This window comes from Penaeus chinensis, chromosome 8 (genome assembly GCF_019202785.1).
Source record: "Penaeus chinensis breed Huanghai No. 1 chromosome 8, ASM1920278v2, whole genome shotgun sequence".
NCBI classification, from domain to species: Eukaryota; Metazoa; Arthropoda; class Malacostraca; order Decapoda; family Penaeidae; genus Penaeus; species Penaeus chinensis.
Window position 1 is genome coordinate 34,326,952 of NC_061826.1, and position 12,500 is coordinate 34,339,451.

Sequence of the window (12,500 nt, forward strand, 5' to 3'; positions counted from 1 at the left end):
TTACAAATTAAAAGAATATTTTATTTATTTGATAGAACAGTCCTTACCTAAAACATCTCTGATGTAAAAAAGTAAATGTTAATACTAACCTTGAGATCATTACATACAATCCTCATAGCACAAAAACTAGTATCATAGTGATATAATAACCATTAAATGTGTAATCTGAAGCACTGTAGTATAGTTTCGCATGTTCATTTTCTTTTTCATATGAACACTGTAGCTCTCTCTTCCTTTCCACAGGCATTTGTACGCCTTAGGAAAAAGCTGCTGGAAAAAGTGGAAGAAGCGATATTTCTGTTTGGTACAAGTGTCGCAGTATACGTTTGCAATGTGCAGTTACCGAGAGAGGAAGAGTGAACCTACAGAAATGATGCAGTTGGATGGGTATACTGTGGACTATATTGAAGCTGTGTCAGGTATGATATAATTTATTCTTTCTTTCTTTTTTATATTTATTTTTACTTCTCAAGTTGTGTAGGAGCTGATTTTGCAACTGAAAGTGCGTTCAGTCTTCTGTAAAGAATTATCTTTGTCCAAGTTTGTAATTAATAACCAGAATGTTTACTTAAGTGTAAATACATACAAGGTAAAATAAAAAAAGTATCTGCTCAAGATGTCCAGTGCCAACCATAGGCATTCAAACAGTAACTCATGTAGGTAGAGAGTTGGTATGACTGGCAGTGGCTATTTTGTAAGGGTTTAACAATGATATTTCACCCTCCTGTTTCATGGTGTCAAAAAGTTTCACTTGTATTTTACATTGATAAAAACAATTTATTGGGAAGCCTGTGACAAGAGTTTCATAGTGATTCTTCCAAAACTGTGTTGTTATATTATCTAAACATTGTCCTTGATATATTTAGAATGTTTGATTCTTAACACCAAGAGAAAGGAACTATTTCTCCATTCATTGCAACTTTTATGACTTTCATGTGTTTAGATTTTGAAATTGACAGTGTTTTGTATCATTACAGCACAACTTATGGTTGGAATGGGTAAGTATAAAGTAGTAAAATAAAAATGAATGCTTAGAACTAATTTTGAATGGTGATTAGATTATTACCTTTTATTTCGTACTACAGTTCTTCCTATCTTCATTGTATATGATTCTTTGACATACTTTTCTTTCTGCATTTCAGGACTTCACTTTTCTTTTTTTCCTTTTTGGTTTTCTTGATTACTAGAATTGCATTGTCTTTTAGTTATACTCAGAAAGCTGTTCTTTCTGAGTATATGTGTCTAGATAACAAAGAATACATATTTTCCTATAGCTATTATGATTTATTTAAGTAAGAAATATGAAGTTAATTATGTATCAGTAATTATTGTGTATCTTTTTTGAGGATCTTACATGTGATTTGTGTATTATTTGCATGAATATCTTAACCCACTGAATCCAGATGCTTCACTGCCATCAGGTAGCCCAAAATTCAAACATTAGGCTTACTTGTGCAGCCACTCTGACACGTGTCTGGCTCCATGCTTCCCTTTTTCTGCATAAGCATTTTTAGCTTTTATTTCATTTTTCATTGTCTATATTTGTCTTTTGATTTGCTTTATCCAGATGGTAATTCATAGTATTCAGTATTCTGAAATACAACCTGCACTGCCAGTCACAGTGGATAGAAATAAGATCCTGAGCATGGAGTAGTGTCCTCCCTGGAACCAGTGCTCTTTCAGTCATGGCTCATTCATGGTACATTCCACACTCATATATCAATGGAAATAATATAAAATTCTTCCTAAATGCCCTATCAGTCTAATCACACTTCAAGAGTGCGGTATATATACTTGCCACGAGTGTATAGAGCTCCAGGGACTTAGCACCTTAGTGGCAAATCTTTCCCGTCACCCTGCCCCTGAAGACAAACTTTCTCTTGATGTAATGGTCACATCCTCCTGATCACTTTGGTTAATAGTAGTTATTGAAGGTATAGTTAGATATGAATTCTTCGGCTTTTAATTCTTATTATGTTGACACTTTACTGCACTTTTCATCTCTTTATAATAGATTAACAGATACACTATACTTTTTGTAGTTATATATAGTCTAAGATACTGCCATATCATCCTGATAGAAGTCACACACACAAATATATGCATATATATATGTATATACATGTATATGTATATATATACATGCATATATGTAAACATTTATATATGAAAATATATATGGATATATATATACATATACATATATACACATATTTGTGTATATATACATATATACACACATTTGTGTTTATATATACATATATATGTATATATATACATATATATATATGCATATATATGGATATATGTGTATATAGACATATATTCACATACATACATATATATACATATATGTATTAATATAAGTATGTATACATATATATACATATATGTACATATATACATATATATACATATATATACACATATATATACATATATATACACATATATACATATATATACATATATATACATATATATATGCATATATATATGTATATATATATACATACACACATATATATATATATATATATCTATATATATTTATCTATATTTATATATATATCCCCCATGCACATGCACACACACACACACACACACACACACACACACACACACACACACACACACACACACACACACACACACACACACATACACACACATACACACACATACACACACACATACACACACATACACACACACATACACACACACATACACACACACACACACACACATACACACACACACACACACACACACACACACACACACACACACACACACACACACACACACACACACACACACACATATATATGTGTGTGTATACATATATACATATATATACATATATATACATATATATACATATATATATGTATACATATATATATACACATATATACATATATATACATATACATACTTATATATATATATATATATATATATATATATATATATGCACACATGCACACTCACATGTAATCTTACTGAACAGCTCTGCTGATCTAAAAATAAGATTTATTACATTATATTGATTAACCCCACAGATTTGGAAGGTGGGAGATTTTTCTTCAACGCAGTCAGAGAAGGGGAGTCCATTCTTTTTGCGACAGAGGATGAGAATGAATCCCACCAGTGGGTGACAGCCTTGTATCGAGCCACAGGCCAGGCTCACAAGCCAACACCACCTGTTATGCCTCAAGGAAAGAACTCCACTCTTTCTAAAATACAGGGAGGTAAGAGATAAAGATTTTTTCTTCTTTGCCTTCTTGCCCTCTTAGTTCCAGAAGAAAAAAGGAGATGCTGTGTTCGTTTTAATTTTTTTGTGAAATGTCTCTGCACATAGATGGCACTGTATGTGCTTAGCCATAAAGGAGTCAATTAATAGACCTTGTGATCTCTCCTAATTTCACCTTTCCTTGAATTGGCTGAAAAAACATATCATTTACTGATTCTATGAATATTGATGGTGTTATTTTTATTATAGACATTATAATTACTATAATGTTATAAACATTGGTAACAGCAAAATAAGATAACATAAAATATTTTTGTAAATCAAGGAAAAGGGTAGTACTTGTAATCAGCTCATTGGTGACCTAGTACAAGTGTAGCCATATATGTGTAAAAACAATTAATAAAGTAAACTCACAGTAAGCATGGCATGTACACATGTACAATGCCTGTCGGCACTGAGTTAACTCTTGAGGTATTTTGTGTCCCAAGTGGCACATGTTGGCTGTCATATTATCAGCCATAATTATCTTATTTATAATTATCTATTTTGTCTACTTTATATTGTAATGTTAATAATGTATCCCTCTATATACTGCCTGAGTATGCAACCCTTATGTAAACATTAGTGCTGTACACTTCTCCAGATTATACTTGTGCAGCTGCGTATTTTATTCACTTTTTCCCCCGAAATGGAGCAACAAAACAACATATAAAACATTGGCACACACCCACTAGCACTGAGCCATTTCTTCTTTCCCATACAGTGCATATACTTTGTTTCTTCACTTGGATTCTACCTATATGCATAGCAGCTAAATTTTTACAGTGACAATTATAACGCATTTTACAAACAGTGGGAGAACAGGACTTGTTTCTGTCACTTCTATTCAGCAAACAGTGGAGGGGGAGATTTAATTGTGGGAATAATGTTAAGTTTGTTTGCCTGTTACTATGTAGCAATGGCTTAGTGTCACCAGATGTGAGACTTTTAAAATTTTTAAATTTTTAAATTATGCCAATGGTTTCTTCCTTTCTTCAGATGCGGACAAGGCTAAGAAACATGGCATGGATGAATATATTAGTGCAGATCCAGTTAGATTTGACCACCATAGCCTCTTCAGATTATTACAGACACAAACCCTTGAGTATCGTCTCAATGACCCATATTGTTCATTGGTAAGTATTGAAAGTTTCTAACTCTGATTTGGTAAATTTGTTTTTTATATACTGTATATAAATATATGTGTGTGTGTGTGTGTTTGTGTGTGTGTGTGTGTGTGTGTCACACACACACACACACACACACACACACACACACACACACACACACACACACACACACATACACACACAACCACACACACATATGCACAACCACACACACATATGCACAACCACACACACGCACAACCACACACACGCACAACCACACACACACACAACCACACACACACACACACACACACAGCCACACACACGCACACACACACAACCACACACACACACACACACACAACCACACAACCACACACACACACAACCACACACACACACAACCACACACACACACAACCACACACACACACACACAACCACACACACACACACAACCACACACACACAACCACACACACACACACACACACACACACAACCACACACACACACACAACCACACACACACACACAACCACACACACACACACAACCACACACACACACACAACCACACACACACACAACCACACACACACACAACCACACACACACACAACCACACACACACACACACACACACACACACACACACACACACACACACACACACACACACACACACACACACACACACACACACACACACACACACACACACACACACACACACACACACACACACACACACACACACATATATACATGCACAATATTTATATATATATATGTACATAAATATTTATATATATATATATATATACATATATACACACATTTACATATACATATACACACACATGTGTATGTGTGTGTGTACGTGCGTGTGCCTGTGCGTGTACATGTGTGTGTGCGTGTGTGTGTGTGTGTGTGTATATATAAATAGACAGATAGATGGATATAAATATGAATATATGTGTGTGAGTGTATTTGTGTGTGTTTGTGTTTTATTGCATATGGAGATGGGGATATGATGATACATGATTGATTTAGTATTTATTTACAGACATTTTTATCTGTTGGCAAATTTTCCAGACAACACATTGAAATTTTATTTTCCTTTGGCTGTTCTTTCACCCGCACACACCTGCATATACATACCTTATCTCTCTCTTTCTTCTAGGGGTGGTTCAGTCCAGGCCAGATTTTTGTTCTGGATGAGTATCAGGCCCGTTATGGTGTCCGAGGTTGCTTCAGACATCTGTGTTACCTTGAAGACCTACTTGATCGCGCCGAGAAGGGACAGATGATTGACCCGACTCTCATACACTACTCCTTTGCCTTCTGTGCCTCCCACGTTCACGGGAACAGGTAAGTTTTTGGGGTTGCAGACAAAGCCAGTCTCTTTGGATATCTATTTTGTTATAACAAGTGATCGTTTTAGTCATTTTACTCATTATGTCAGGGATTTTGGAAAGTTAGTAAAGTTAGGGAACTAGGGAATAAACTATGTCTACATAGCAGTGGCACAGCCAAGGTCCTTGTTCCACTCCTAAAAAGTTTGGATTGCAAGTTTTTCTTAAACATTTCATCACCACTTGAATTTAAATCATTAGTAAACAAAAATGTATATAATTAAGTCATCTGGACCACATGAGAGTTGCCTCACAGACCATATTACTTTGAAAACTCTGGAAGCCTATCCTATTTTCTACTGCAGGTGCCCTCCCCTTTTCAAAATCATGGCAATATCCCTGCTATGTACTGTATTGTATAGTTCAGAAGGTTGACACAGATAGGGATTTATGTGTTGTTAATGAAAAAAAAAAATCACATGTATAGATAAATAATTTGTATTAAATTTCATATTTTGTAGTGACTGTTATTTCATGAATCAGAATCAGTTTCTTAGGCATTTGAAAGAAGTTCACTTAGAAATTACTTGTTCATTGTGTTTAGTGAAAACTTCAGACACTTATTCTGATTGGTTGAGTATGTTTTTTAGGGAAGAGTTTTATAAAGCTCCTTGGTGAATAATCTGTTCACATTCCAAACTTAGGCTTATTTTTACCATAAAGTTATCTGTTCCTTTATTTATTCTTAATATAATGATTGGTATTGTTAGTCTTAATAACCATCTGATTTGTACAGGAATTTTTTAGATTTGGACAGGAATTTGTTAAATTCCCTTTTCACCTTTGGAAAGAAATGGAAATAAGTCCTTTGGTCGTGTAATAAGTATTTGCCTTTCAGAATCAACATACCCTAATAATGTTCCATGTGATTAAATAGGTTGATATTATGAAACAATGATGTATGAATGCAATATCATATTATATTATGGAATTATAACCAGCAAGACATGCCAATATTTCCAGCAAATTAAAATCATTTTAGTTTAAGTCATACCAAATGTACATAACTTACAGGCAATGCAAAAGCTGTATAAAGAGCTTATGAGCAGAGCAACCCCTCTATCTGGATAATGAATGAGACACTGTGAGCTTTGATTAAGAATGTGGTATGCAATATGAACTAAATAGAAAAAAATGTAAATATTTTGTAGAAGAAAATGATTCACCTGGATAGGAAGCACACCCAGTCTTGCACATAAGTTTTTTTTTTTTTTCTTTTTTACACTATTAGAACTCATCACTTAGAAGACAACAATACACATGCTTCATCACCCTCATTAAAAAATCATCTCCCCCCTCTTATCTCTCTTGAGATAACAGCACTAGAAAGTTAGCTTTGAATATAAAGCCATTTTTTATCTTACTTGTGCTGGCCCAGATTTGTTAATCTTTTTTTTTTTTTTTTTTTTTTTTTTTTTTTTTTTTTTTTTTTTTTTGTTTACTCATCTTTTACTATTTGGTGTTTAATGAAGACTGGATTCTGCTACTGTAGATGATAATGTGTGCTGTCTTATATCTAAAAGTATCTAGATGAAGTGTTTAATTATTTTTTTCTAATCATCTGTACATTGCCTATGGATAGTTTTATCTTTGGTATATTAAAAAGCTGTACATTTTTTTCCTAAATATTACCTTTCAGTGTGATTCTCAGTAGCTTATTTCTGCTGATATGTGAATATATTTCTCTAAATGTATTATTTAAAAAAATAATTGTGGCTTAAAAGAAGTACTCTTCTATACTTTGGATAGTTTCCTTCTTCATATTTCTTAACTGACAAAAACTTGTATATTTTTCTGTGACAGACACCAAACTACAAGGTATGTCTGGATGAGGGATTCTTCTAAATGTCAGTTTTCATCTAAAGTAAATTTTGGGCAGGTTAAAGCCAGACACTTTATATTTAATTTTGTAACTTTGTGCCTGCTGTATCAGAAACTTGATTTATATATATATAGTATATTGGATTAAATGTCACTCTTTAAATTCTTTGTCAGATTAAATGTACACTTAGTATCACAGAAATAATATTAAAAAAAGATTTTGATTTTAAGCTTTAGTATATTTTTGAAATGTTTGGATGTTTGTACAGAATACTAAACATAAACATGGAATGCATGCTGTGCGAAAGAGGAATGAGTGAGGAAGATGAAAACCATATTGTCTCTACTGTCAGAAGGGTAAACAAAGGAGTAATTATGAATTAGATAAGTTTATGAAAGTCAATTGATGATAAAAAAAAAAAAGACATTTCAATTAAATGAATGATAAGAAACTCTTATCATTCCTGTTTATATAGGAGGAAAATTACTTAGTTTGCTCAAAATTATTATATGAGTATAATTATTATTATAATTTTTTTTTTTTTTCTTGGTATCCTGAAAATATAAAAATAGAAATGTTTGTGCAACCCTTGATGATTGGAGACAACATTGTACTCACATAATTTAAAAATATGTAAATGTTAGGAATGGGTCCGTAAATATATTTGTCATCATGTGTGTGTGTGTGTGTGTGTGTGTGTGTGTGTGTGTGTCTGTCTGTCTGTGTGTGTGTGTGTGTGTGTTTTCAGTATGAGAGAGAGAGAGAGAGAGAGAGAGAGAGAGAGAGAGAGAGAGAGAGAGAGAGAGAGAGAGAGAGAGAGAGAGAGGCATGTATTAAATTGGAAGACTGAAAGTCAGAAAGAAAGAGTATTAGAGAGAGAGAGAGATGTGAGAGATTGTATTATCTATTTTTTCTTGTTTTTTATATAAATGAGTGTATGTGTCTTATACATTTGCAAATAATAAAAGACTAGCGGGTTTTGACTGCTAATTGAGCCATTTTCCCCCCCCTGCGTGGCCCCCCCACAGCCCCGCCGAAGATGGGACAGTGACAGTAGGGTTAGTTACACAAACACTTGTCACCCACACCCTTTCGGAGTCCCCTTAGCCAAGGTTGTGTTCCTTGTTCTCATAGGAAGCAGATTTACAATTGGATTTTTAGTTTTATATATATATATATATATATATATATATGTAATGTATATATGTATATGTATATGTATATATATGTATATGTACATATATATATATATAAATATATATATATATATATATATATATATATTTATATAGATATATGTATATATATGTATATGTATGTATATGTGTGTGTGTGTAATCTTCTTAGTGTATATTGTATGAGATGGATATATTAAATCCTCTAATATTGTTTTTCCTACTGTTTTGATGAGTATAATTGACTTGGGATGAACACTTTAGTTATACTCTTTATTTTCCCAGACTTTTTCAATTTTTCATCATTGCCAAGTTCTTGAAATAGAAAATAAAGAGATAAATATAGAATTAATGATAACAAATGGATGAAAGTTATAAGAGAGAACAACACTGCCGCAACCTTGGTTGAGGGGACACGATTGGTCTGGCTACTCTGTGCTATTTGGAAGTCCCCAGCCACCACCGCTCCTTTGCTCTCCAGCCCCGCACTCTACCTCAGTCCTCCAACCTCCCTCACTCCCTTGAGAAAGATTCAGAATTTCTTTTTGTGATGAAGACTTGTGTGTTTGGTTGGAGATATGAGTAGTAGTTGTTCCAGATAGAAGAAATATATATGATAATAATGTGATGAAAATCCACTCAACTCAGTTTGCTTGTGCTCTGTGTTGATGATGGTATTTTGCCTAGAGTGATTGCTGCTTGTATGTCTATCCAGCCACAAGTCAGGAAAGATATACTGGGTCTTGCTCACATTTATTTCCCAGTTCAGTATGTTCCAAGTTGAATTTTATATATCATCAAAGTGGTCATGGTGAAACAATGCATAATGACATTGCTATCCAGTACACATTATCTGCAAAGGAATAATTCTGAGAAAAATAACATATAGAATTTTCTAATGACAGCCCCTAAGCAAGGGATGAGAGATATCTCTGGACTACATGAATAACCTTCTTATATCATTTTCAACTTGTATGATCTACATCATGAAGTACTATGTAAGACAGTACTTGAATACAAATCATATATCCATAGCATCTCTTCAATCTACTCTGTAATGTAAAAAATAAATATTTGATTTCTTGAATTATACCATAAAAAGTACTTAATTTCTAAAGTACAACTGTTCTTCCAAGTGATCATTATGATTGTTGAGTCAGAAACTACTTCTGATGACCTCTATTTCTGATGATAACTGTAGGTGTCTCCTTGCTATATTGCGCACTGATTGGCTGTAGACAGGAGGTGTACGGTGTTATGTACAATTGTAATGCAGTGTTGTACAGTACATTGTATACAGTACGTGGCCAACAGGACGCGCCACCAGGTAGAGGCCCCACAAAAAAAGTATATATAAGTTGTATCTTGCCATTTTAATATGGTATAAGTAGCATCACAGGAGTATTGTGTACTATAGAGCTGTAACAGTAAATGTTAGTAACTGTAGCATTATACATCCATAAGTTGGTATTATTAAGTAATAAGTATGTTTGTTATGCATAGGTTGAAATCAGTGAAAAAACATCTTGTTGTGTCAAGCACTTTGCTACTTAAAAGTGGAGTATAAAGTTTTATTTTTTTATCCACATACTTCTTTAAATAATTAGCAAAACATCTCAGTAGATAAAAGTACGCGGCTCCTGGTCCAAAGTATTAATATGCGTAAAATTGTAAGAGTTGTTTTCTTAATTATAGATAATTTTTAAAATTTAAATTATGTCAGAAGCTACTCATCATTCCTGGGGATCTTCAAGGCTAGCTAAAGAGATGCCATTTTTGTCATATATGGGTGATTGTTTTATTTCTGAAATTTTCATATATATATTTTTTTTTTCTTTTTCACCTTTTCATACTGTTGTTGCTGTCTATAATACTCTATATTTGGTGCCTTTATGAGAATGCGCTTAATCTTCTAGGACTAAGGAACATAGCATTAAGAACATGTGAGAAAATTATATTGATTATTTTTACTTCTTTTTTCCAATCAAGTGATATGAGTATGAAATGTGTATATGATGATATTATCTTGATTACTTTCTTTTTTCTCTCTTTATTAATCATATGAGCACTAGATGGAATGGTTGTAAGTTCTCATCTGACAATATCTTATCTTCTATCCATAGCCAAGAACAAACTCAAGGCCAAATAGCCCCTAACGTTCCATTTCCAACAAGGTTTGTTACAGAACGATGTAGTATAGAACATTGATTCTTATGGTAACTTGACTAGAACAATCTTTCTCGTTTACATAGATGCTAGAAATACATGACACATTTTTGGGGTTTGGTACTGATATTGGGGCTCCATATATATATATATATATACTTATTTATTTATATAGAATGCAACATATTTTTTCTAATATTCTCATGGTTACCAATGGAAAAAAGTGCTTTAACATGATAAGCATCTCACCACTTTTTTTTTTATCATCTCTTTTCACTCTTGCCTTATGCACTAGCAACTTGGAATGTTGTGTAAAGTTTATTTTTTTGTTCTTTTTAGTTAAGGAGAACCATGGAATATTTACATCCATGATTTTCCTCTTAGATGTAATTGATATAAGGTTAATAATAAAATTAATGATAATATGTATAGCAGGAAAAATATATCAGGAAAGCAATTCAAGTTAAGCATCTCTATCTTTTTCCTTGATTACCAAAATGTTTGCTAAGGTCTTGTATGAACTCCCTCGGCTGTGGAGTGTTATCACCATTCCAAGTTGCTACTTATTTGGAACTCTCTGCGCGTCATTTTAAGCATCTTGAAAGTGTGCATGGTAGTGTGGTATCCTACTCTCCTCCCCCTTTTCTCTGGCAGACTAGTCATCTCTCCCAGCATTCTCCAATAAACTGTTACTTAAACTGGAGCAGAATTTTGCCCCTTCTCTCTCTGTTTTTCCTGTATTTTATTAATTGAAAGAAGAAAACAAAAATACTTGTGTCAGTGAATATTTTTATTGATGTTTGTTTTATATTCTCCAAGCTCTGAAATAACTCTCAAATCTATTTTCTACTCTCAGACTTCAAACATTCCAAACATAGAACACATGAACAGGATTTCAGATTAAAACAATAATGATAACAGATTTGGAAGGTATATGTATGTGACAAATGTATGAACATGATCAAAGTGAAATTACACTTGTGTGGACATGTTAGTAAAGATGCAAAATTATGGTCTTATGATGACAATAAGTTAATTATTACTTTATGCAAAGCCAAGAAGAAAAAGTGAATATTATATTGCATTTACATGAAATACAAAGTGACAGATTATCTGTATAGATGTCTTCTTTTGTCATCTAATAGTAGACTTGACCATAAGAAGGTAAAAGTTTATAGGATCCTCTTATTCCTCCTTAACCTGTTATCCATGCCTGTGTGCAGCCTTTATTCCTTATCCTATATCCCCCTGTATCTCACACTCTTCAGGCATGAGCAAAAAAACAGAAAAGAAAAAAAGAAGCAAAAAGAATAAGAATAGTAAGAACAGTGTACCAACACCACAAAAGAAATCCCCGTCAGACCACACTCTTCTCTTGTAAACGCTCCTCCTGGCGAGTGATAGGTTGAGGCCCTTTGCCACTCCTCAAACCACCGCCACTGGCACGTGCTCCGGGTACTCTTGATTTCTTTTGTGCGTGAGCGGGTCCCAGTTCCCCTTGCGTCGCCG

At 33.5% G+C, this 12,500-nt stretch overlaps 1 protein-coding gene across 12 annotated transcripts in view; it reads left to right on the forward strand.

Moving 5' to 3' along the window:
- Window positions 1–12,500, forward strand: part of LOC125028317 (calcium-dependent secretion activator-like) — a 127,270-nt gene that overhangs the window by 56,218 nt on the left and 58,552 nt on the right. For 10 of the 12 annotated variants that reach the window (XM_047617779.1, XM_047617781.1, XM_047617788.1 and 7 more), the window contains 8 exons: window positions 244–419; window positions 978–998; window positions 3,069–3,257; window positions 4,298–4,434; window positions 5,597–5,784; window positions 7,632–7,646; window positions 8,679–8,708; window positions 10,949–10,999. In XM_047617779.1, the coding sequence (XP_047473735.1) occupies window positions 244–419; window positions 978–998; window positions 3,069–3,257; window positions 4,298–4,434; window positions 5,597–5,784; window positions 7,632–7,646; window positions 8,679–8,708; window positions 10,949–10,999 (807 nt within the window). The remainder of the gene's footprint in view (window positions 1–243; window positions 420–977; window positions 999–3,068; window positions 3,258–4,297; window positions 4,435–5,596; window positions 5,785–7,631; window positions 7,647–8,678; window positions 8,709–10,948; window positions 11,000–12,500) is intronic. The other 2 variants (XM_047617789.1, XM_047617790.1) reach the window with 2 other exon arrangements.